The sequence below is a fragment of the Coturnix japonica genome, chromosome 8, assembly GCF_001577835.2.
Source record: "Coturnix japonica isolate 7356 chromosome 8, Coturnix japonica 2.1, whole genome shotgun sequence".
Taxonomy (NCBI): Eukaryota; Metazoa; Chordata; class Aves; order Galliformes; family Phasianidae; genus Coturnix; species Coturnix japonica.
The window spans coordinates 4,489,995-4,516,232 of NC_029523.1; the positions used below are offsets into that span (position 1 = coordinate 4,489,995).

The 26,238-nt window shown below is 49.7% G+C and overlaps 2 protein-coding genes across 3 annotated transcripts; one reads left to right on the forward strand and one right to left on the reverse strand.

Moving 5' to 3' along the window:
• The first annotated feature begins 60 nt into the window (after positions 1-60).
• On the forward strand, positions 61-19,325 carry ZBTB37 (zinc finger and BTB domain containing 37). Of its 2 annotated transcripts, XM_015869697.2 has the most exons (5): positions 61-166; positions 2,116-2,224; positions 3,769-4,718; positions 6,069-6,168; positions 8,324-19,325. In XM_015869697.2, the coding sequence occupies exons 2-5, from the start codon at positions 2,204-2,206 to the stop codon at positions 8,810-8,812; spliced, it is 1,560 nt and encodes a 519-aa protein (XP_015725183.1). In that variant the 5' UTR covers positions 61-166; positions 2,116-2,203; the 3' UTR covers positions 8,813-19,325. The 2 variants fall into 2 exon arrangements, with proteins under 2 accessions (XP_015725183.1, XP_015725184.1); XM_015869698.2 differs by lacking the exon at positions 61-166 and having other exon boundaries at positions 2,114-2,224; positions 3,766-4,718.
• SERPINC1 (serpin family C member 1) lies at positions 19,189-25,034 on the reverse strand. The gene is made up of 7 exons (XM_015869699.2): positions 24,898-25,034; positions 22,270-22,648; positions 21,175-21,390; positions 20,742-20,879; positions 20,262-20,652; positions 19,903-19,967; positions 19,189-19,675 (listed from the first exon to the last, which is right to left on the reverse strand). Exons 2-7 carry the CDS (start codon positions 22,642-22,644, stop codon positions 19,502-19,504), a joined length of 1,359 nt encoding a protein of 452 aa, XP_015725185.1. The 5' UTR covers positions 22,645-22,648; positions 24,898-25,034; the 3' UTR covers positions 19,189-19,501.
• Positions 25,035-26,238: the final 1,204 nt, after the last annotated feature.

Here is a 26,238-nt window from a genome sequence, read left to right on the forward strand (position 1 = left end):
GGCTGCACATGGCGGCAGTTCCCTTCCGTCTGGGGGGGCGGTTTCGCTTCCGGGGCCGTGCCCACCCCCTGCAGGTCGGTGCGGGCGGGGCGGGGCCGGGGGGGGAGCGGGGCCGCCCGTGACAGCGCGGCCGGGCCGTGCCCACGGCGGGGCCTCCGCTGTGCCGGTAAGGAGCCGGGGAGCACGGCGGGACGGGGGAGGTGAAGGGTGGGGGGTGTCGTGGGGTGATGGCAGCGGGTGTGAATCGGGGGGGACAGAGCTGAGCGCTGCTCTATGGGGACACGGAGTTGTGTTGGGAGGGGGCTGAGCTGTGGGGCATGGAGGTGCCACAACATTAGGATGGGGTGTGGGACCGGGATCCCTGCGGGGAGCTCGGCGTGATGAGTGATGTGATCCCGCTGTGCCTCCGGGTTGGTGTCACCGAGATCCTGCTCGCTGTAGCTGTGAGGGCTAAAAATTAACCGTAATTGCCTCATTCTTGGGGAGAAGGCCTTGAGTCAGCACTCGTTAGTGATTTGAGGAGGAGAAATAACAAGCTTGGTGCATGGCAGCTCGTGGCTGAGGATGGCAGCATCCCGGGTGGCTGTAGGGTCACCGTCCGTGGATGTGTTGGACCACAGAGATGTGGCACTGAGGGATGCTGTGGGGATGGGCTGCGGTTGGACTCGGTCATCTCGGAGGTGTTTCCCAGCCTTCATGATCCTGGGATCTCACGGTTCACTGTGAGTTTTGAAAGACTGAAGTCCTGTATTGATTCAAAGCCATCAGGTTGGCTGGTGACAGCACATCTCAGCCCCGAGGTGCAGCTCTCCTCAAATCAACTCTGTTGCCGCTGTGCTCAGCACCCAAATTTCCTGACAAGGGAGATGCTGGTCTCTCATGTTTGACCATTTCCTGACACCCAGTGCCCAAACGGGGCTGTTTCTACCCACAGACACACTCAGTGTGACCTCCACCCAGAGCCTGGAGGGCTGGCAGGGGGTTCCTGCTGCGTTCCATGGTGGCTGTCACCTCACCAGGGGGAAGAGGCGTTTTCTAGATAAGCCGAGTCTCAGCTGCTGACGCTTTAAATTGTATTAAAAATAGATAAGCGTCTTCAGCACGACTCTGTGCAAAGAGCAGCACTCAGCAGGAGATCCCACTTATCCTCCAGGTGAGGAGCGTGCAGTGCAGTGCCAGGAAACACAAAGGCCGAGGCTGCTCGCACTGCCAGCCATGTAAGCTTGTTATCCTCTGCCTACGTGGTCAGCGTCTGTGTTCTGAGCAGGGAGATTACGCCTCGCCAGCATCTCATTCAGTCTGTCCCCAAAACGTGTCACAAATTGCTGCTCCTTCGGTACAGAGGCAGCGATGCGTCCCTGCTGTCGGAGCAAGCACACAAGCAGAGTTTGGGGCTCCCCATGGAGCAGCTGACTTGTGCCCCTGGCTGCACGCAGCCCCATCAGCACTCAGTATCTGACTTCTTTTATTTGCTCTGAGCTTTCCAAGCTGATTTCCTGACAACTCCTGGGATCCCCTGTGTGTTGTTGGGCCGGCCCACGGCCCTGCAGGCCTGGCCGGGCGTCCCAGCCCTGTGCTCCCTGTGTAATGTGTGCAGGCCACGCTCCTGCGAGAGGCTGTTTGCCTTGGTTAAGAGAATGCTTTGGATTTCATCGCTTTAGAAACCAGTGGCTGGTAAGATTATGCGATTACAGGGCCCCTGTCCTGTAAACATTTGCACATACTTGACGTGATTTCAGCTGGGTGTTTTTAATGGTATAAGTGAACTCCGATGTGAGTAAGGCCCTGCGCATTTAAATGCCTGCAGGGTTGGGGCCAGAGATACCGGCCACGTACGAGAGGAAATGACTTGACTTGGATTATCTGCACTTCCATTTTCCTACTTTAATGACTGTCCATGCAATGCAAACACGGGGCAGACGGTGGGGAAATATCAGTGTGATAAGACTCAGTGTTTCCTTGGCTCTGCGGTTTGGGGTGGGACGTTGTGTATTAGCTAATACTGCAGCTGTATTCTCCAGCACAACAACGACGACGAAACCTGACGTTCTTGCTTCTGTTAGGGACAGCCCTGTTCTTCAGTGCTACTTATTTTTCTTCTTTTTCCTTCTAAAGGCAAAGGGGGCAAAAAGATTTCAGACGTTACAACCTCAGAAGGGAAAAGGAAAGCAGAAAGACGCCGGCCCCATTTCCTCCCGGGTGCATGTTACCATTAACGTTACAGGTAAGACAGCGGATCTGCTGCTTTGCCCTGCTATTGTGTGTTTGAAGTTCTGCTGTTGAGGTACATCTGTGTGCAACAGTTTCTTCTTCATTTCATGTGTCTTCTGCTGCTCTCCTCCCAACGTAGCGAAGGGGAGAAGAAGCCTTCAGATGTGGCATTGTTAAGCTGCACCTTGGGCAGCTTTTTGCAACCCCGATCTCATCCGCCCTGCAGATCCGCAGCCATCGTGCCGTGTAGCAATCCCTTTGCACAACCCCAGGAGATTGACAGGCTGTTCTGCAGCTTCAGGTTTAGTAACATATTTTGCCAAGTTTGCACAAAGTCTGTTTTGGCATATGAACATGCACTATCCTGCAGGAAAGAAAAAAAAGCCTCGTTGAAGCTGTAGAGCCCCGTCCTTCAAAGGCACGTATGCTTAAGTTTCAGCATGTGTTAGTGCCTTTGATTGGGAGATTTTCTCAGAGTAGGCGCTATCAGCCTCGATATTCCTGGACTGCCTGACATTGTTTTGATATCTGCAGCACTCTGCCTAATTGACGTGCAGATGCCATCCGGCTTGGAAGCCGCTTGTGCCAGCAGTGGTCTTTAATGAAGATATTTCGTCCCCTTTTTCTCTTTCTTTCTGTTTTTTTTGGTGTGAGTTTACATCTAATTTTGGACCATTCCGAATTTTTACCATATATGGTCAGGGCTCCTTTGCAAACTTTACCCAAATGAAATGTGATGATTTAGTAAAAGAAAAAGCAACAACAACAACAACAACCAAACCCCCCCAAAACCTAAGGGAGCTACTTTGCTAATCCCCATTGTTCAGGAGTCATATTTTGCTGCGTGCAATATCTAAGTGCACAAATGTCAGCTGCTTTGTTTTCACAGAGCCATTCGTGCTCGGTGATCGGTCAGTGTTCGGAGTTGGATGCTGTTCTTATTCTCCCCTGGCCTGTTGTGTATTTTCTGCCCTCTGTTGGAAGTGCTACAGATGACAAATATTATGGTTTTAATGATGTGATTAAGATGCCTTCAGTTTAAATACAGTGCTGGTCAGCTTTTGAAAAGGTTCTGTGGAGAGAGATTCTCTCTCCTTCCTCATTCCCGTCCTGGAAAGGACAGTTATTGTAACAATATTTCTCCCCCCTATCGATGTGCTCTGAAGGTAGAAGTGCTAAGTATTTTAATCCCTTATGCAATCATTACCTATTTTTAGAACCCGAACCATTTTTTTTTTTAATGTTCTTTTTACAATGCAAATGGGTTTTTATTGAGGCTCACAGAACGAACTGTTTAGAGCACTTAAGCCACAGGGAACAGGAATGAGGATCTGTCAGGGACTCTGTCAGGGACTGTTTGAACATAAGGTTTGTAAAAGGTGCTGTTCAGAACATAAAGATCAGAGAACTGCTGCGAGCCACTTGTAAATTAAATGCTGGAAAATCTCTCTAAAACCTGCAGTATTTCAAGCTGAATGAAAGGAGATGAAAGATGTTCTAAATGCAAATGGTAGCCTGGCTCTGTTAACGATGGCATTTTTCTTTCTTTGCTAGTAGGGCTGTACACCTGCGACTGAGACAGCCATGGAGAAGAGTGGGAACATTCAGCTGGAGATTCCTGACTTCAGTAACTCTGTCCTGAGCCACCTGAATCAACTACGGATGCAGGGTCGCCTGTGTGACATTGTGGTCAACGTGCAGGGGCAAGCTTTCCGTGCTCACAAGGTGGTGCTGGCTGCCAGCTCACCCTACTTCCGTGACCACATGTCTTTGAATGAAATGAGCACGGTTTCCATTTCTGTCATCAAGAACCCATCTGTTTTTGAGCAGCTCCTTTCCTTTTGCTACACTGGTCGGATATGTCTGCAGCTGGCTGACATCATAAGTTACCTAACGGCCGCCAGTTTCTTGCAGATGCAGCACATCATAGACAAATGCACGCAGATTCTTGAGGGAATTCATTTCAAAATCAATGTGGCAGAGGTGGAAGCAGAACTGAGCCAGACCAGGACGAAACATCAGGAGAGACCCCCGGAATCTCACCGGGTGACGCCAAATCTGAACCGCTCCCTGAGCCCCCGTCATAACACCCTGAAAGGGAGCCGCCTGGGCCAGGTTAGCACAGTGCTGGACATCCGGGAGCTCAGCCCACCAGCAGAGTCCACCAGCCCTCAGATAATCGAACAGAGCTCGGATGTGGAAAGCAGGGAACCCATCCTGCGGATTAACAGAGCGGGACAGTGGTACGTGGAGACAGGAGTGGGAGACCGCGGGGGACGGAATGACGATGACGTCCGGGTACTGGGAGGAGTGCGCATTAAAACGGAGAACCTGGAGGAGTGGCTGGGGACAGAGAATCAGCCATCAGGAGAAGATGGCAGCAGTGCTGAGGAGGTCACTGCTATGGTCATTGACACCACGGGCCACGGATCAATGAGCCAAGAGACTTACGCATTAGGGTCCTCCGGAGCCAAAGTGGTCAGGCCGACCAGCAGTGAGATCGACAGGTAAGTTTTCTTTAGCTTATTTACTGCTGTACTAAGAGGTTGAGCAAGATTTTCACTTGCCTGGACTGTTCCATTTTGGATACCTTCCCCTAATATTTCACGTGGCCATCTTAAGCATGAGTGCTGAAGGATTTTTTCTACTCTGTTAGAGAGCGTTTAGCTTTGATTTTGATGATAATGTTGTGGCTGGATCATGATCACACCAGGTTCTCCAGGTGCAGGCCAACTTGGGAGCTTGAGTTTTAGCGCTTAGAGATGTGTAGATTGGAATCTATTTTTTCAGTGTTCCAACTGTGGTGGGATTTTTGTCTAAGAGTGACATTGCAGTTCAGCCTCAGCAGACAGTGCACTCAGCACTGGAATCAATGAGGTTGTATGCAGTATGTTACACAAAGTACCATTGTAACAATGCCTTCTAGCCTGCAAAGTGGTGGGTGCCCTGCTTTAGCAGGTCAAAAGGAATGGGTTTGCCTCTTCTGAAGCTGTCAAGGTGGGCAGCCCTTTGGCTACCAATGTTGTTCTGATTATATGAAAGAGCAAAAAGCTTTCATTGGTAACACGTAGTGAACTACTCTGTGCTTTGTTTCTCTGTCCATCTGCTTCCCCTGAGCTCCAGCATTTGTTTTCTTGCCCTTAGCTCAGACCAAACAATGGAGCTGATCAAGTGTGGATTGTTTGTATCTGTGAGGTTATGGATTTGTGGGAGATTTCCCTTCACATCTGGTTCTCTTCCATCTCAATCCCTCTGGTCCCACAGGGGAACAGCTACCCAGAAACAGTGGATGTTCCATCACTATGGAACAGTCTGTGGGAATGGTCTTGAGTTGGCCTGTGGGACAGGAAGCCTTTCCTACCTTCTTACCCCTTTTCCACGGGTCTAGCCCTGAGCATCTATTTTGCATTGCATTCCATATCCGCTGTTTCCTACCTGGAACCCACCTCATCACTGCTGTGATGTGTCTCAGTGTCACTCTCAAGAGGGGAAGATGAGTGTGGTACGTGAAGGATGCCCTGGGAGAAATGGTTTCTTCTCATGTAGAGTTCCTGAGTTCACCAGGTCCATATCAAGTTATTTGCTTGCAGTAGCGACCAGAAAGCTCTCTGTTACTGAACTGGAAGCCAAATGACTCAGTTTTATTTTTCAGATGTTAAGACTGAAACTACAGACCACAATGACTTGGTTTTTCCTTTATACTTGCACTGTTCTGCGTTCCGCCTCCCGTGTGTTAGCTGGTGAGGATGATGAAGAGATGTTATACAGGTGCCTCTATTGCTCACCTGTTGTTCTACGCACCACAGTGACCTGATGCCCATTAAAAACTCCGTTTACACTCTTCCCCCACCCCACAGATTTAGCCCATCTGGCAGCATGGTTGCTGTGACTGAGCGGTACAGATCAAAAAGTGAATCTCCAGGGCGGATGGATGAGCCCAAGCAGCCCAGTTCCCAGGTAGGCAGTTCTAGAAGTTTGCAAGTAAACGTTGTCGTTGAAGGTAAAGGGGACTGTACTGTGGTGTAATACGCAATGTTTTGCATTTACAAGCAACACTGCTTGAGAAACAAGAGCCATTTGCTGTTGCAAAAGGTTTAGTTGTGTGCACTCAGATTGCATGCCATTGGTATATGATTTAGAACCGATTCTGTCTGTTGGTTGGGATTTCATCCAGATACCTGGAAAACATGAGGAGTTTCTCTTATTATCTGAGGGCATAAATGCCAACCCTCATTCTGGGCAGGCCACCAACTCCTGCAGAGAAACTCTGTTCACCTGCAGAGCTGTATCTGCTAAAGCGCTGACAACAAATGCCTGAGCTGAAGGAGGAAGTATTTGCTGGCTTCTGAAGAGGGCCAAGGGGTGGCAACGTCTGTGCTTTTTCCTACTGGTATCAAAACCATCCCCAAAAGCCCTCCCAGTCCTGCACCAGTAAAGCTTTTGGGTGGAGTGTCAGGTGGCTGCGGGTTTACCCTGTGGGTTTGTACTGTATTGTCCTTTGTCTGGTTTCTTTCTTGCATACAGTCAGCATTGCAGTGACACTGTAGTGCAAGTGCATCACCCAGCACCGTGTAGTATGGCTCTCATGTTCCTGACACATGAGTAATGTGTCAGTCTGTAATCAAATAACTTTGCTGGAAGCAGGTGAGGAGTTAGCAGAGCTGCTCTGACCTTGAGTGAGACTGAGTGAAGCGAGGAATAAAAATTACCATTTCTGTCTGCTAACTTCCTAATACCCTTCAAAAAAACCAGATATTACCTTTTTGTTCCTATTTTTCTGAACGTTTGTTTTGTGTCCTCAGAATTCATCTAGAAAATTTCAGGTCAAACTAACCCCCCAGGGCAAACGCAACATAAAAAGCAATTTTAGCTCCAAGTATAGAAAAGCTGCTGTTATTTCTCCGTAGTGAGATGGCCTCAAACTTAGAACCGTAGGCTTCAGCACATACGGAGCAGTATTATCACCTTTCACTCTCCTGGTGTTCCTGTACTGGTGTTATAAATAGTTTGCCTTTAATCCCTGCCTGGTGGCAGAGTGCAAAGTACCGTAGTGTGGTGCATCTCCTTCAGTTCCCTGCAGCCTGCCACTGCTTGAGCAGCCTATATCAGGGGCACCTGACTTAGTTATGCTGCTGCTTGCATGTTCCCAGCCCTGGCTGCCAGCGGGGAGCTTCTCCTGTGCTTATGTTGCTTGATGTCTGTGTTTGGCATCATCAGGAAATGCCACAGGCACGGGATGCAAACACTGCATCCTGCAACACGGAGGCATTCAGGGGCCATCTGCCTGCATTCATTCTGGATGTGATAGCTCCGGAAAGTTCCAGAAAGCAGTGCCAGTGGCTGACCTAGAGCAGTGCAGCCCTTGGCTGTTTGTCTTTCTGGCTTCAGAAGGCAGCCTGCTGCCCTGCCTGTGTGTCTTGGACCAGGCATCTTAGCTCTGTATGCTGTGGCTTCCCCTGCCATAAAACAAGGGTAGATGGATTGGATGAGTGTTTAGACAAACATCATTCATGATAAAATGAAACCTGAATGACACCTGAATAAATAACCCCTGTGAAATGACACCTGAAGAGTTTCAGATGTGGAGTCTCCACCTTTGTTTTACTATAAGCCAATCAGCTGGCTTTTTTTTCTCTTTTTTTTTTTTTTAACATTTAACAAGTAAAATAGAGCACAGTGAGACTGACCCAAAGTTAAGGGGAAATAACAATAATAATAATAATAATAATAATAATAATAATAATAATAATAATAATAATTATAATAAAAGAGTACCACGTATTGACCCATTTGATGCACAGCTCCATCAGTGGCTGAGTGCCCTTCTGACAAAGGCAGTATTTTCTTCCCCTGACCTAGTGAGTGGCTTGGCAGAAGGGGCTGTGGAGCAGAGGTTTCTAATTGATTGCTCATTTGTTTCCAGCCCCAAGGCTCCTGTTAAGCACTTAAATGTGTGCTTGAGGTTGAAGACATTAGTGCTGTTGATTTCTAGGTTTGGCACATGCTTCAGTGCTTGACTAGACTGGGGCTTAGAGGAAGAAGCAGCAGATCTTCTTCCCTTCTTTCTTGTCAAGCTGTTTGTTTATCTAAATCTGTGTTGTTTCCTGGGCAGGGGGAGGAATCAGCCATGATTGGAGTGAGCGGTTACGTGGAGTATCTCCGGGAGCAGGAAGTGTCGGAGCGCTGGTTCCGCTACAACCCACGGCTCACCTGCATTTACTGTGCCAAATCCTTCAACCAGAAGGGCAGCCTGGACCGGCACATGCGTCTGCACATGGGCATCACGCCTTTTGTCTGCCGGATGTGTGGGAAGAAATACACCCGTAAGGATCAGCTGGAGTATCACATCCGCAAGCACACGGGCAACAAGCCCTTCCATTGCCACGTCTGTGGCAAGAGCTTCCCTTTCCAGGCCATCCTCAACCAGCACTTTCGCAAGAACCACCCGGGCTGTGTGCCTCTAGAGGGGCCTCACAGCATTTCCCCCGAGACCACCGTCACGTCCCGGGGGCAGGCGGAGGAAGAGTCGCCCCCGCAGGAGGAAGCTGTCGCCGTGGGGGAGACGGCACAGGGATCTGTGTCCACTACTGGGCCGGATTGAAGCGCGGCTGCGGAGTCTGGGGAGAAAGAAACGTCTTCCCACTTGGGCTCTGGAGTCAGCACCGACCTCGCAGGCTGGTACTGTAATTAGTGCAATGCCACCACCGGACAGAAAGAAGCTCCCAAGATGTTGCCAAAACAGAAGAATCTCTCTTTTCTCTCACACACCCACACACACACACACACACACACACTTTGAGTGTTAACTGTTTCTCCCCTTTTTTCCTCCTGGGGAGAAACAAGACAACTGTGTCAATCAACTTCTTATTCAGGGATCGACAGGATTTTAACGTTTTGTAATGTTCGATATTGATCCGGGACAACAGTCCTTTTTATTTCTCAGCATCGTGGCCCCACAGGTGAGCTTGGCTGCTCCTCACCACAGCCAACGGTGAGGGGAGAGCAGGGCCGGGGGCAGCCGCCTTTCTCCGTTTCCCAGGTAGTTGTCACATTAACAAACATCAGACTGTCCTGGTGGAACCTGCCTTGCCTGACTGTATTTATCCCTGTCTTATTTTTGGTGTGTCTCTTTTTACATTTTTACTCCAACTATTATTTTAGGGCTTTTGGCTTGCCTGTCCCAGGTGCGTGGCCTCCGGCCCCTTCTTAAGAGAGGGGCATGGCTGTAAAGCAGTATTTGTTGTAGAGGTCAGCGAAATTGGAAGCACTTAGGCTACTGAAAGTGAGATTTAGCAGCTGTGAGGTCTGCGTTGCTCTCAACGTGTTGGAAGAAGGTTTGGAGGGATCTTTTGGAGAGAGGCGTCCATTGCTTGTGCTGATCAGGATGGGTCAGGGCGACGTCAGACCTGTGCACTGGCCGTGCTTTGGATGTTGCCAAGCTTTAGGATGAGGTTTGTGGACTGGCTGAACTGAGGAGTTGGAGACTGGCTACCAAAGTCGTCCTTCGCTCCAGCTCTCCCCTCGACACGCACTTGATATTTTATAACAGCAATATGGTTTACTGAAATACTCTAATCCCAGCCAAGCAATCATGAGTGGTTGCTTTTAAACTTGTTTCTACAAACTAGTTTGATAAGTTTTTTATCGATGAAATGCAAAAAGAAAACCTTACTTTATTTCCTCCTAAGGGTTTGGGAAACTTCATGGTTCCTAGGGCAATCACAACTCTGTCCCCTTGCATGGACTTCAAGTTCTAAGCAGCTCTGACGTTTAGAGCAAGTTTAGCAGGCCCAGAGAGACATGCCTGCATTGTGTATTGTAGGTGTTTGCACGTGCTTACGTGTTTCATAAATGGAAAAGCATGGGACAGGTAGAGAAGTGCAAATATCTCGACATCTTTTGAAGAAGTCTTCTTAAAAATATGCAATACTTTTCTTTGATTCTGGTGCCGAATTGTTCGTGATGGAGGTGGAAATGAGTGACACGTTGTGTAGATTGGGTTTGGGAGAGGACGTTTGTTTGAAGGGATTCTCTGGAGGATGTCTACTGTGTATAATAAGGAAGGATGAGGTTCTGATCCTTAAGGTGATGGGAGGAACAATGAGACACTGAAAAAGAAACATTCCATTCTGCTTTCACAAAGGAAGCTGGACAAGTGATTACAGTGTGGGCTTAGCAGGCTGCAGGCTTCCCAAGTGAAACTGCAGCTTGTCCTGCTGTCCTGCTGTCTGACTGCACCATGGTGGGCATGGGGAACACCCCCCAGCCCGGATTGGGACTTGTGATCATTTTCCTCTCTCCTTAAAGGCAAGAATTTGGGGAAGAGCGAAGCACTCTTAACCTCACTTCTGCTTTGTGCAGGTGATAGGTCTCACTGTTCCTCCCATGTCTCTCAGAAGGCAGACGTGGCTCTAATGAATGTTTCTTTGTGTGCGGGGGAGGGAAGGGCTTGGTGTTCATCAGCTGTACTGGGGATGTGCTCCTCAGAGGAACCTCAGCCAGTGTTCTGAGCTGGGAGCCTGCAAAGTACAAGTTCACTGAGCATTTCGGACAGGAAAACTGATATCTCGCCTCCATTTTCCTTCCTCTCCTTCTTCCTCTCTTGTCAAGTGCATCATCACGTGGGGAGTGACTGAGCAGCCACCCCGTTCAGTTTCCTATCAAAGGCCAAGCAGTGCGGTCGCAGTGACAAAAGATGAGAGATCAGAGCGTGGCTGAGGCAGGTTGCATTGCAGTCGAGGTGTGGGAGCAGCGGAGATACGCAGAGTATGCTGCTTTAGTCATAGCTTTTGAAGTTACCAAAAATCATTAAGGAAAGTTAAAGACTTTGGAATGCTATCCTGTTCACACTAGAGAGCGTCAAAAGTTACTTTAGTTGCTTAAAAGATTTTTAAGTGTTTTAAAATAGAACTTTTAAAAGAATACTACCAAACTATAAAAAAAAAACAAACATAAAATTATTTATATACATATATTATATATAAATATAGTGGGAAAGTTTCCCTGCTAAGCTTGCTGTGAAGAGAAGGGTGAAGGTGCAGTACCTGCTATACAAGCAGCGTTGGTCTGAAACAGATGGCAACCAATCCATCAGCGCGTAGCAATGAAGGGCTGACATGAGATGGTGATTGCCTTATTTGTATGGCATAGCTGTGAGTTTCTCCAGCAGATATTTGGGTTTTTGTTTTTCTTCTTTACTGTATCGATACTGTGAATAGAGGAGCATCCAACAGCCCGCGGTGGAATCCTGCTGGGCTGATTCACTACTTCCAATTGGCCTGGTCAAAATCATGACCTTGTTCCTTCATATTGTTCTAGGCTAGTCTGAAAACAAAGCTTGTGAAAGGTCTTTATTTTATTTTTTTCCTCTGGTTTGGTTTATTTCGTTGGGGTTTTTGTTTTTGTTTTGTTTTGGTGCAGAGGTTGCCACTGTATCATTTCTGATTGCATGCAAAAGAGCCAATATTCTTGCCCAGGCCTCACCGAGGTGAGGTTTATAGCTTGTAGCTAGAGTCAGTATAAGGTATGGTAGTGGGAATCATTTTAATATTATTTCTGTACATTTAATGGATGTGTATATGTATGTATGTGTGGAAATCACGGTGTCTCTGATGTCTTCTCAAGCAGTGCTGAAAGCAATTGAGGCCCATCTGCACCAGGAGAGGGAATCGGTTTGGAGGGAACTGTTCGCCTAACTTCTCTTTCAGTGATTGATTCCTCCGTGCAGACAGGGCTGTAATTGGAGAATGAGGGGTTGGAGGTCATGTGCAGTGTGGCAGAACCAGGGCTGAGCTTTCCCAGCATGGTGGAGCTGCTCGGCGTGGTGATGGTGTCCTTCATGCATCTCCACTACAGAGCTTTGTGTGGTCACACCAAAGCTGTGGATGAACAGACACCGGCTTTCCAAGTACGAATGCTTCTGTGATGGGTTGAGGCACAGCTTTGCGTTTCCACGTCTAGCTGCAGCTTTTTCCCCTTTGCCAAAACTGTGATTGCAACTGTGATTCGAGGAGGATGTGAAGCGAAGTGTCGTCGTAATACCTCTGTGACTTAACATTTCTGTCAGCTTCAGAGTTGGGGCTCGCTAACCCATTTGTTTGCTTGCCTCAGGCAGCAGGGGGGATGTCCTCTATTTCTGCGGGCTTCTGTGTTGGAGCGAGAACACATTTCTTAGCTCCTTGCTGTGGCAAAGAAACCTGCCTCGTGCCAAGTGTAACGCTTCTCTCCAGCAGCCTGCAGAAAGCCCTGAGTGACAGCAAAGTGCTTGGACGGTCCCCTCTGCTGCCAGCTTTCCTGTGAATAGCTGTGAAAATAGTGAAAGTTGTGTTAGTATTGTGCTGCTGCTTCGGGAAGAGCTGAGCCTTCCTCTGGGGAGGAACAGCTGGGAAAGAGACAAGCAGAATGTCTTGCTGTTCTTCTGCAGCAGGAGCTTGGGACAGCAAGCGGGGCTGCTTTGTTCCAGCAGCTGGTGAGGGATAAGCAAAGAGGTATTGTTGCTGAAAAGCTCTCTGATGTGAAATATAGGGAAAATCAGAGGGTATAGGAATGGCTGAGCTGCGGTGATTGGGCTGCTAGTTGGAGGAGAGGTGCCTGGAGAGGAAGGTCTGGCAGCATCTTATTTCTGAGCGTAGGATTGATTGGGTCAGCTTCATTGTGCACATTGTGAACGTTGCTATTGAGAGGATGGAAGCTGTGATGGAAGCAGGGCTGGGCTGCACAGGAACTGGAGGTCGTCCTGCTGATCTGAAGGTACCAGAGCTCAGTCTGCTGGGGAAATGCCACGTGGTTCCTACCATTTCTTTGTGTCAGATCTGACGTTGGCTGTTATTTAGGTTGAACTAAAAGGTATCCGACTGTAATCTTCACTGACCTGGTTGAGTTTTTTTTTTTATTCCTAGGGACTGTAGACAATTCAGGTTTCATATCACATTATCCTCATCCCAACTGTGAACACATTACTACTGCTTCTTATAATTTATTACCTTTCCGTTCCTGGACGTCTGTGCGATCTGGCTGTTTACCAGTGCCACCTTCCAGTGCTCCATTAGTTTTCATGCACAGGGAATTGTTGCAATGGATAAGCTGACTGTGCTAGTTGGAAGAGTAGAAGCCTTTGTAGAGTGACTTTTGCTTCCTCTAGCTGTCATTAGGGAATGCACACACACATACTGTATATACATATGTATGCATACATATATAAAGTGTTTCAATATAAGCTCATTTAGCATTATTCTTATTTAATTTATATTTTAATCCAGTTGTAAACCAAAGTATTACAGGTTATGAAATGATGCGTCTTGGAAACAGGAGGAACCATTTGAGGTGGGAGTTCCTAAAGATCTGTATTGACAAAAATACAGATGCAAGTAAGGTGTAAGAGTTTGCTCTGGTGAATCTTAGGGATGTGGAACCTGGGCCAGGTTTAAGATGTGCTGGATAAGGTTTGATTGAGGGGAGGCAGCGCGTTACTGTTTTAACGCTGTTCTTTTTCTCCCCCAGTCTGACTCGGTGTTGGAGGAGCTGCTCCAGGAACAGCTGGCAGAGAGGAGGCACTTCAGCTACCTTTGCTGGATGAAGCAGGACTTCCCTGCAGGGGAACTGAGGCGTGTTTTTGTTGCCCTCCCTTGTCATTGCAGGATTGGGAGGAGTTTTTGTTCAGACAGGACAGGCTGTCTCTGTGCTGCCTGTGGCTCTGCCTCCATCTCCCCCAGCCTGCTGTTCCTGGCTGTGATGGAAGGGTCAGGGCTGGGAGGTTTGCACTGAGGTGGAGGAGCTGCAGCCAGGCACAGTGCTGCAGGGCTCTGGTTCATGTGTGCTGTCACAGCAATTACAGCCATCCCTGATGGTCTTCAGGGCCTTCTGAAGGCCGCTGAACATCCCTGAGGTACAGAGAAATGGTTTTGTTAAACAGAATCGAGGCTTAAAACTTGCCATGTTCTTCATGGCACTTAGCTGTTTCATGGAAAACAAGCCCAGAAATAAAAAGAGGGAAGGCAGCAAATCAGAATGTAGTCTGGCACAACCAGGGGCTGCAGAATGGCCACACAGAGCTGGCTTAGTGGCCGATGTAGTGCAGTAGCAGACAGGCACTTGCTGCTGACTGATGCTGAAAAGCACGTTTGTTTTTCAGTAACCTCTATGGAGAGGCACAGTCTGCTGTCACCAATGGAAAGAGGAAGTAGGGTCAGAGATAAGATCTTGTTAATCATTTTGTACAGGGGAGTAATTGCCTATCCAAGGAAGGTACAAATTCTGCAGCCAGCTCTACCACAAAGTCTCCTGCAGGCTTGGCAGCGGCTGTGCCTCCTCTCAGAGCCTCTTTTTGTAGCAGGCTGCCCTGCGTCCTTGCACTGAGCAGCGATGAGCCGCCTGCCTGCTGCTGCTGATTGAATAGGTTCCCTTCATACTGTCCTGCAGGATTAGTGCGTGCTCACAGCTCGGGGTGTACACGCAGTCCCATTTTTAGCTCCTGAGTTCAGATCTGGCAAATATAAAAAGCTTGTAAGCTAATCTATGTCTGATTGCAGGCGCTGGGCACTGGGGCTGAGCGCAGGAGCCCTGCTGTGCCATGTGCTGTGTTCATTCTATGTGAACCCCACAATGAAGGACAGGGAGCAGAGAAGACAGAGCTGGGCACTTCAAGGCGTGCGGTGCAAGGAGCAGCAACAAGCAGGAGTTTATACGTGGGACGTACAGGTTAGGTGTAATGGAGAAGCTTCTTCACCTCGAGCACAGCCAAACACCGAACAGGTTATGCACAGAGGCTGGGAGATCTCCCTCTTTGGAGATGCTGAAGCCCCCATGCCAGCTGCCTGAAGCTGCCCCAAGGTGGGGGCTGGGAGTCAAAGGCCTTCAGGGGAAGGCTGGGAATCACTGTCTCTGTGCTGTGCTATATGAAGCAAGGGGCAGAGGCTCCGACCCTGCCCGTGCATTATCATTGTATTTTCATTTGCCAATGATAGACCTGTGACATAGCATCTTGTCTGCAGTGGTCTGTGGAGAGGCTGGCTGCTCACCATGCCTGAGTGCAGCAGCCTGTGTTCCTTGGACTAAGCCAAGCTATATTTCTGTTAGACTTGTATTTTATTTTGAAGAATTATCATGTAACAATGGGCAGCTGTTAACAGGCTGCCTAGTTCATATCATTAAGCTTTTGAAACGTATTCAGGTATCATTTAAATACTGCTGTGTAACTCCTCGTTTAACCTGACATACTCTGAGTTAATCGTGTCTCTGCAGGTGTCTACGTCAGTACTTTAAAACAAATCAGTGTATTTTTTGTTTGCAGACTGTCAGTTATGTTAAGCTTCCAACTTTATGTGGGTTTTGTACTTAACCCCCCTCAGTTTTACAGTTAAATGTTTTCATTATTTTTATTATTAATTGAGTGAAGCTTATTTATTTAAACCTTCCTGTTACATTTGCATTCAGACCCAGTACCATTGGCCGTGGCCCATGAAACTGTGAAACTCATTATAAAGTAAGAATGAAGCTAGATTGGTGAGTTACTCATGGTTATAAAATACAGTGAGTAGCAGCTTCAAAATAGGATTAAAAGTGCTGGGGCTGGAATCATGAAATCACAGCTGAGAAACCCCTGTGGGAACATCACCTGGAGATGTTCCTGCACCAGTTCCCCAGGTGGCCAAGTTCAGGAGTTGTCCTGATACAGAGAGTTTTGTCTGGGGTCGGTGTATTGCAGGCATTGGTTTGGTATGGGTGCTCTGTGATGCCATTTCCTTAGCGCTTACATGTCTGAGGAAACTCTGGATTACTGTGAAGCTTTTAGTTAATGCTCCATTGCATGGGAGTTGGTATCTGAACAACCATTGGCTCGACAGAGGTGAGGGCTGAGGCAGGAGCTGGTGTGACACTAACAAAATGGGACGGTGCAATTCTCTGAAGGACAGCTCTGGCTTTGCCCTGCTCAGGGAGCAGTGGAGCTGCTGTTGGTTCAGCCCCTGAGTAAGGCAAATGCTTCTTGGCTCCCTGAATTTCATGTCTGGAGAAAAAGCTGTGTTGGCACAGGGCAAGTGCCAGAGAGATATTTGAAAGTACAAGGGAACGCTGTCGTTATATAACACACGCTTCTTGTGTATGTAGAACTGCTGATGGTTAGGATGGGCTGAGGAGCAAGAGGGACCCTCGGTGGTGGAAGCTGAGGATGAGAATCACACACAGCTCTGTGCTCCTGAGGTCACTTCTCCGCCACCCATAACACGAGGTGAAGCCCTGTTGTTGCCCAAGGTGCTCTCTGCCCCCACCTTCCCCAGCGTCACCCCCTCTTTCCTGTACAACACTGTGAATGACACCAATCACTCTTTGAAGGCTCCCATTCAGCTTGCTGAGAGCACAAAGTGCTGCCCTACATGGTGACGCCGGGGGCGATGGCACCGAAGGCTGCACACAGGGACAGCTGTGGCCCAGTGTTCTGCACAGAGGCCATATTTAAGCAGCTTTGTGTAACAATTTGCTAATCACGCTTGCTTTCCTAATGAACTAAACTGACAATCAATTTCTAAAATATAAGAGCTTCTTAGAGGGAATAATTGAGGATGGAAGATTTAACCGGGATAACTTTAGTAAAGAGCACGGGAGCTTTTCTGTTCTGTTTCTGAGCAATCACTCCAGAAAGTGCGTTGTGTTAAGCAGCAGAGTCCCAGGACAGTAACTACCTCTCTCTCTCGGAGTGCTGAGGTTGCCACGCTGTCAGCAAAGCGTTCACTTCAGATTTGTTTTCCTTACCTCCATGTGGCAGCAGCACCGGGCGGCTCTGGGAGCTGTAGGGAAATGGCACTGGGGAGCACCCTGCAGTGCCAGCAGCTCTCTATGAGCCCTGGGGGTCTGTGCCTCACGCTCAGTGTCACAGTGAGGCTCCCAGGGCTATGCGCCCTGCACTGCGAGGGAGTGAGGGCGTAAGGGGGAGGGAGGACCCACCTCCCTCCCACCCCCTAAGGGAGCAGGCAGCAGCAAAAAGCAATAAACTTCAATAACCATAACACTTTTATGTGTTGGTCGTTACTCAGCAGATGTGACTCCCTGGTTTTATGTCTTGTACAAACGTACAGGGAGCAGATCTGGCATGCAAAAAAAAAAGAAAAGGTGCCATTTTTTTTTTCTTTATAATTAAACAGATTCCCTTTCCAAACGAGAACAGCACTTTAAAATAGGTTCCCCTTCAAGAAAAAAAAGAAAAAAAGAAAAAAAAAAAAAGAAAAAAAGGAAAAATAAAAAATAAAAAGAAAAACCCTTTACTGAAGAAATGCACTTTAACTGGTAGGTGAGCACGGCTGCTGTTGAGGCTCGCTGTCAGCCAGAGCCCAGGGAGCGGCGGTGCCCAACGCGCGGTGCCCACGCACTACTGCAGCTCTACCTCCCACTGCCCCTGGGCCTGTGCTGCTGCAGGAGTCCCACCCAAAGGCAGCAGCAGGATGGGGGCCTTGTTGCAATCCTGTTGTAAATCGGTCAGAAAAACAAAACCCGCCGCCACCTTTGCCTGTAGGGAGAATTAAACCCATTTCCAGACCGTACCCCCGGCTCCGGCGCAGCAGAGGGCTGTGCTAAGGTGAGGTTGTACCTGGGGGTGTGAGGTTTCTTATATGATGGATATGGAGCCCTCAGCAGTTGAGTATTTACAAATGATAATAGTCCATGTTCACGTGTCCCCTGTTGATTCCGCTCAGAGCTGGTTTGTAGAGTAAGCATTTGTAAGAGAAACTGTGTTGTCATCATCGATTCTTGGCCTATAACTCAAATGTGCAGGACACGCATTGTACAATTGTACAATCAATAGGTAAACAGAGGTTTAAACAGATGTTTCGTTAAGAAAGATTATCGTGATGGAAATATGATCTATAATAAATGAAAATGCTCACCAATGTTGAAGGCTTGTAGTAAACCCACAGAGGAGTGATCTCCAGAGAAAGAGATGCTGCCTTAGTGGTGGTCAGCCCTTAAATGGGATCTAGGAGAGGTGGAGTCAAGCTCCACCCCTTCCAGTAGCACAGCTGAATTACCTTCACCTGTGCTCCCATAGCTGACTCATTGCTTGCCTCACATGGTCAATCAGAGGTTCAGGCTGTGATCAAGTTTCCCCATACACGTGTCCTCACCCTCAAGACTTATTCTCACAGTTCAGAAAGTTTCCTGCTGTACTAATTGTTGTTTATTTGTAATTTTACTCTTGGTTGCAATGAAAAAACAAACAAGTCTGTACTCACGCTCAGTCGGCAGCAGGTTGCAGCAGGTTGCAGCAGGTTGCAGCATGGTCCTGCTGTTCTCAGCAATCCCACCAGCCGTCCCCGTGGGTTGGATGGTGGCTGCAGTGTGAGCAGCAGAGCTGTGGCAGGGCACAGGACCGAGGCGTTGTGGGTTGTACAGTCGTACAGTTGCATTTCAGCAGTTCAGCATAAAGCGCTCTCGTCGGACAGCTTTAAGAACAATGTGAATGAAAAAAGAAATCTAGCAACTTGGGTAGGAATCTTGGAAAATTCTAGCAGTGTATACTTGAACTTCTGTTTGTATCAAAAAACAAATCGCATTCTTCTTTCTTTTAACACGGTGTAAAAGAACATTATGCATGTGAGTGGTTTGAGAATTAAATGGTTTAATACTCAGCTCTGTGCCTGTTTCTTGTAGCTGACTGTTCTTGGATAGCGGCATTTCCTCCCAGCCATAAAGGCAGGTTTCTCAGAGAAAGCTGGTTTAAAGCTCACTACGCAGTCAAACAGCCTGAACAGCCTTGGCTGCATGGCGAGGCTCTCACTAGTTCAGCTCTTGGGCACAGCGGGCACACCAGGGCTGCTGGAAGTAGAGCTCCAGAGCTTGGCAGCTCCTCCACCCACCAGCTATTTGCTGCAGAAGATGGCCCTGGGGCCCAGCACTGATTGCTTGGCTGCTGCGACTGAGGAGCGTGGGAAAGGGCACATTCATTGAGGAAGGGAAGGTTAAGCCTAGGAAGTGACTTAGTGAAAACCGTCCATTCAGAGATGAGTTTATTCCATACAGATCTATAGGTTTTAATGTACTGGGGGAGGAGAGTTACAGTTTGATGCCTGAGAGGGAAGAGGGGTTGGATACAGGCCTGGCTGCCATGAAAATACCAGTGCCAGGGGATATAAAAAGTTAAATCAGCCTCCTTTGAACAAGGGCTGGAGCAGGAGTATGGCCCCTCCCTGCAGCTGGCACCAAACAGTAACGCAGCCACCCCAGCACAATCTGGGCTGCATGGCAGTGCCTGATTGCCCCTCTCCCAGGGGCAGGGAGGGGAGAGGTGAGGCCCAGGCAGCCTTTAGGAGCAAGGATTGGATATTCTGCCCATGAATATAATGGTGTTGAGGGCGGCTTCCCGGATGAAGAGCAAGAAGGGCCTGTTGGCCTCAAAGGTAATTCTGTTCATGGGGAAGGAACGGCCAGAGATGACGACAGCTGTCGCTGCTGATGCCTCACTGCCTTCTTCATTCACCTACCAACCAGAAGAGAAGGAGGAATTAAAACACAGGCATTGGGCAGCATTTAGATGGCTCTCCCTCCCTTCCCACCAGTTTGCAGCACAAGGAAGCACTGTGATTCAGTGTCTCCTTGTGGCGACAACATGTGTCAGATCCACAGTCCTTTGCATTTTCCTTTTGTGCTTCATGCTTTTAACAAGAACAAAGAGCAGAACACATCCTGGGACAGAATGAAGCTTACCTCAAGGAAGGCTTTGTGGAAAGCTTCAGATACATACAGGTCCGTACGGCCCTCTGCAACTATACCTGAAACCCAGAGCAACAAAACAAGGAAATCAAAACTAGGTTTTGAGACAGCAGCTCAAGATACAAAACAGTCCCTTCCCTCATAGGCAGCATTCAAACCCAGAAGGCACATCTGCCCTAAAACGAGGATATCCTCCACCAACTGCAGTGGGTTTGCTCAACTCCCACGCCCTCAGAGCTGAGCAGGGCTGTGTGCCCACAGTGAGTGCCGAGCCCCTCAGGGATGCAGCATCACTTAGATGTACTCAGTGTTCTTTTCCTCAGGGGTAGGTTGCCCTCATCCCCACACCTCACCTGGCAGCTTGGCGTTTTCTGGACTGAAGAGATCTTCCAGCCCCATTTTTCTCAGCTTCTCCTTGACGCTGAAGCTGTCCTCGATGCGGAAGCGGGGGAGAGAGACAGTAAGGGAGACCTCCACCAGTGAGTCGATCCAGTCCTGCAGCTTGTCCGACGTCAGGTCTCGTTCCACCTCCACCAGCGGCGTGCCGGCTCTGGGCAGGACCAGCACCATGGTGATGTCGTCCCCTTTGTAAGGCAGCTCCAGCACCTGAACTTTGTCCTGGATGAACGCATGGCGGAACCTGGCCTCCTGGTACATGATGGGGACTTTGCAGGTCTCACCGTTGGCTTTGTGAAATAAATCCAGTCTTGTATTTAGAGCTGGAAACTGCGACTTCCAGTGTCCCTGATGGGGAGATGGTGAGGGCAAAAGCAAACATGAGCAACATCGCTGCCCCTGGAAAACTGGCTGCTCTCCAGCTTTGTTAGCCATACCTTAAAATAAATGGTGTTGACCAGGACCAAGACGGTGAGATCATCGATACCTCTTTCTGGGATCACTTCTGTAATGCGCCTCTCCGTCTTATTGGCTACCCACTCATTTATGATCTGCCTGGAAAGCTCTGGCTTCTCCTGAAGGATGAGACCAAAATAGCTGAAGTCAAGGGTCATAAACACCTCTTTGTTTAGTGCCCACCTCCCCAGGGAGGACACTGCACAGTGCTGCAGTGTTTAGAAAGGAGAAGCCGGGAAGTGACTGTGGTTATGGAGCTGGGGCAGGAGCTGTGTCCCGTGCTTATGTCTGTCTTCACCAGCATTCCCTGTGCTGAGCATGGCATTCCCTGCAGCAGAGGATGGGGGTACAGCAGAAGCAGGACAGGGAGTTAGGAACAAACAAACCAGGAATCTCAAAGCAGTTCAAACTCACTTTGAAGTTCAACGGCCAGAGTTTGGCTCCATAAACTATTTCACTAATGTTCTGGTAAGTCTCATTGAAGACCAAGGATTTCTCTCCAAAGAGACGGTTTGCTGATATTAGCTCTGATGACTTGTTGGCTTTCTTGTAAAGACGGCAGTTGAGCTTGGCAAAGAAGAAGTGGACCTGGTCAGATGTCTTCTCTGAGATAGTGTCAAACTGGAACACCTGGAGGGGCCAAACAGCAAGAAGGAATCCATCAGCAAGCTCCTGTGCTCCCACAGCAAGTGGTGATGCAGGCCTTGCCCTCCACTCACCCCCTGAAGCACAGCCTTAGAATCACAGAATATCCCAGATTGGAAGGAACACATAAGGACCATTGGGATCAACTCCTGACTCCAATTAACATCACCCTGGCCTTTCCCCAGCGAGAGCCCTGCACCAAGTGGGCATGGCATTGATGGGACCAGATGCAGCTCTTGGGTCAGCGCAGGCTATGGCAGGACCTGTAGGGGTTTGCTCTAATCCTGTGAGAATGCCAAAGGCTGCTCCTTCCCAGGAGTAATTCTCATGGTCTGTTGAGTAATTCTGGTACTCATTATCTATTTTGGAGTATGTGGCAATTGCTTTGAGGGTGGATTTCAGCAGCACAGTGATTTATTTCTAATCTGTTCCTGGCTGTCAGCTGGAAGGACAGCTCCAATTTGTCAGCTCCTATCCATCTCAGGGCTTCAGGCACAGAAAAATCCCATAGCAAATTGCTCATGATCTGTGGCACCACTTCCTATGAGGGGCAAAAAGGGGTGTTAAGAGCCCTCATGCAGGGAAAAAGAGAGCATTAGGAGCACAGCTCATGGAGAGAAGTGTTCCCATCCCACAGTAGGGGCTGCCCACAGGGGAAGGTGTGCCTCAAGGTATTGCTGGCCCCTTGCTGAATGAGCTGAAACAGCCTCCCATGCCCCACCCTGGGGCTGTTTAAATAAAAGCATCCCCTCCTGTGCCTGCTGCCCTGACCAGGCAGCCCCCAGCAGCCGCTGGCACTGCCAGCTCCGCAGCCTTTCAGGCCCCAGTAGCAGCTCTGGGGAAGGCTGAGGATATGCCACTAACCTCCATGAGCTGCTGCAGGGTGTCACCGCACGCCCCGAGCTTGGTCATGGCGAAGGCTGTGGAAATGCTGAGGGGTGACAGGAAGATGTTCTCCTCGTTGTCCTTGGAATCGGCCAGGTGCTTGTAGAAGACGACGGCAAAGCGCGAGTTGGCCCTGGACAGCTCCCAGACACGGGGGTTGGTGGACCCCGGGATCCGGCCCTTCCCCGGCTCCAGCACCTCACTTTCCTGGGCCTTCTTCTCAGGGTTGCGGTAGATGCAGATGGGGTTCACTGGGATATCACGGGGCTTCGCAGTGCAAATGTCTTCCACAGCATAGCGTACAGGGGCAGCCATGCCCCAGAGGGCAAAGAGACACACAAGGAAGAGCTGCATTGTCCTGGAAACAGAGGGAGTGCTGAGTGTGCGCCCACCTGCCCGGAGAGCCCCCAGCCCAGCCAGCACTGGGGTATAGGGACCATCACAGCCCTCTCCCATCACCCTCCTGTAGTGCAGCTGTGGGATGGACCGGGACAGCCCCAGCAGAGCAGCACAGCTCTGAGCACACCCTGCTTTTAGAAACAGCACAATGAAAACAGTGCTTTCCCAGAGCCACGGGTGTCCTTTCTTTAAGCAGCCCTGACAAACTGGTGCAAAAACACATAGATCAAAGCTCTGATCACTCTATGGGGAAGCTGCCAAAGTCCGCTCTGCTCTGCAGTCACGTTTTTGCTTTGTACAGACCCTGCCCTGCTCTCTCTCCTGGGAAAGCACTCCATGCCCCAAGCCCTGCAGCGGAGAGCCCTCAGACAGTGCTTTAGATGGTTTCCTTCCCCTTTTCCTGGGGGAACCTCCTTCTCCAGTTCTGTTTCCTTCCTTCCCTTGAGCTCTTCTGCCATTTCAGTTTCCAGCTGTGATTTCAGGCCCACCTCAGCCTTGCCCTGTTCTAACTGCTGATGCAGGAAGCTCAAACAGGGGATGTAGATCCCCACCAGCCCCAGCAGCACATTACTGGCCACCCTAGGGCTGATCAGCACTGCAGCACAGAGATGCCCTCTGTGTGACTCCCAGTGGGTTTGCTCATGTCCCCATGGCTCCTCTGGGGGCAGGGAGGGTGTGAGACTCCATGTGCCCACCGCTGCTGTCACCTTGTGCTGCCCCATCAGTGCGGAAATGGAAGGTTTCTTTTAATGACCGCCAGAGCTGCCAGCATCCAGCAGGGCAGCACAGAGCAATGTGGGGAGCTCTGGGCTCTTTCACAACCCCCTGCCTGTACTCTTATGCAATGGCTGGATGATCTTTGAGGTCCCTTCCAACCCAGACCAGTCTGTGTCTTCATCTGGGCTGCAGCTCTTCCATGAAAGCAGAAATTACCTCATTTGGCACCAGGGCTGTACTGAGCCTGGGGGCCTTCACCAGCACAAACTGTTAGTGCAGCAGCAAGCACTGCAAGAGGACGTGTACAACAAGATGTTTTTGCTCAGAACACAGCCAGTCTGAGTGGTAAAAGCAAACACACTGTTGCAAGAAGGTGAAGGACAGATGCATGGAACAGCTGCAGCACCACAGAAGGCAAAGCCTGAAAGGGGTGGGAAGTCAAACAGACTGACCCTGAAAGCACCACAGCAGGCAGGAGGAAGGGAAGTGGGAGCACTGCAGGAAGCACCACTCTTCCCAATACCAGCTCCTGCAGGAGGGTCACCGGGCTCTCAGCCCCATCCTGCTGCACTGCACGCCCTGCGGTTGGTTGCTGAGCATCCCACAGCCCGTCCCAGCTTCAGATTTCATCCGTTTAGAGGGGATGTGGGATTTTATGCTCTTAGCCCCTTCAATCTGATATATCAGCTCCCTGGGGCCAACCCAGCCCCCCAGCATACCCAGCACAAGCACACAGCAGAAGGGGAACACAAGACCCACAGGGCTGCATGCCATACCGCTGGCTGGGAGCTGCCCTGCTCCCCCAGCAGCTCCTGGGGCCTCCCTTTCATACTGTCCACACCACACATCAGCTGGAGGGAGCCCAAAAGCATTACAGCAAATGGCTGCCTGGGAAGGGTTACTGGCAGGGAAGAGAACACTAAGGGGGAAGGGCTTGGCTGTCCTGCTTCAGTCACCCCTGTGAGAAGCACAGAAAACTAAGGAACAAGTTGCTGATTCAGCTAAAAACCAGAGGGCTCCATGCAAATGTGGGGACTCCTAATCCCACAGCCAGGCTGTGGCCAGCACAGCCCGTGTGCCCCCACTGCTTTGCGTTCGTCCTGCAACAAAGGCTGCATTCACCCCTGCTATCTGTGCATCTCTGCTGCACTCCTCTGGGCCCAGCAGCTCAATGTGATTAGGATGGACAGAAAACCCTTCCTGCTCCCCCCCCCCCAGACCAGTGCTGTTCCTACATGGGACAGGGGGGTTGGTGCTCACCACAGCATGAAGCAATGCCACAAAGAAATGAGGTGAAGCACAGCCCATCAGTGAGCTGGGCACAAATTGCTCCCTGATGGGAACTGTGATGTTTTAAGCTCCCCATGCTGTGAGCAGAAGCCCCAGATCAAGAGGAGCTGCAGTCTGGTAGCAGCCTGAATTCCTTCAACAGGCAAATGGAGCAGTGGGTTCAGTTAAAAATGAAGCATTAGTGGAAATAGTTTCTCTTACCCAGCCTGGTGCCTCCAGCCTCCTGTGTTCTGGATGCAAATGCAGATTCCCCAGGAGGACAGGAGTGCTCAAGACCCACACACACAGAGCAGCTCCACACTGGGCTCCCGTGCTCCAGCAGCAGGCAGGTTGGGGGCAGGATGCTGGGGCCAAAGGCTGATGACCGCTGCAGAAGGTTAAACAAAGAGCAGGAAAACAAAAAAGCAATGTTTGGCTTGAAAGAGGTTTTAAAGTTCAATCTGACAAGGGAAAGTTTGACCACCTACCCCTTAGAAACGCTGGGTGCCTTCCTTCTTTGCCAATAAAATAATTAGCCACTCATGAAAAAGCTCAGGAGCAGCACTTGTGGTCCTTGGCTGCAGAGGAGGGCCTGCAAAGCAGGGCTGGGTTACAGCCCACGGCCATAAGTACCACCTGAAAACTGGCTGTGCCCAACACATCAGTCTTGCACATGTTGTTCTTGCTCTCACCCATCCTACAGCAGGGCTGTCTTTGGACAAAGTGAGCACAGAAGTCACACTGTGACCTCCGAGCAGCACCCAGCAATGCAAAGCAGCCAAGAACTGCAGGAGGGCATAGGAGGTGAGCTGTGTGCTGCAAGGAAGGGCTCAGCTGCGCTGCTCACTGTGCTCCCAGCAGTGCTGGTGTAATCGCCGAGGTGAGACGTGCTCACAGCCCTGGGACCTTCAGAAGGAATCAGATGCTCTCTGCTCCCAGCCAAGTGTGCTGTATCCAAGCAGGGGCTCTTCATCTGGTGCTGCGGGGCAGCTCGATGCCACATGGAATGGGAGCAGGCACCCACTGTGTTCTGCACATCCCACACAGCTCAAGCTGTGGGAATTAAGTCTCAGCAGTGTGATGAGGCACAGCAGCACTGCAGCTCACTGCAAGCAGGCAGAATGCCTAGAACAGAGCATGGGAACACCTCCTTTACCATGATAGCCCTATTAAAGGCAAGGCTAATTGCAAAATGAAAGAAGATGGCAAGCTGGGGACTTCCTCTAAGTATTTATTCCCAAACCCAGCGTAGCGCCAAAGGGACCCATCAGCTGCCCAAACCAAACCCCATGGGAGAGCTGATAAATACCTATCTTAAGTGCAGTAGGTAAGTGGCAATTTATTGCTGGTCCAGATCAAACCAACAACCCAGAGCTGATGGCTGGGCAGAGCCATCCCTGAGGAGGCCAGAGGAAAAAAAATGGCAGGTTTCCCCAAACTCCCCATTCGGCTCCTTCAGCCAGACTGCAGCAATTCACATCTCTTTTAGCAGCCAACCTTGACAGAAGTTCAAGTTGGTTTTAAGTGTAGCTGAGCATCCTGGAGCCCTCACACCAGTGCAGA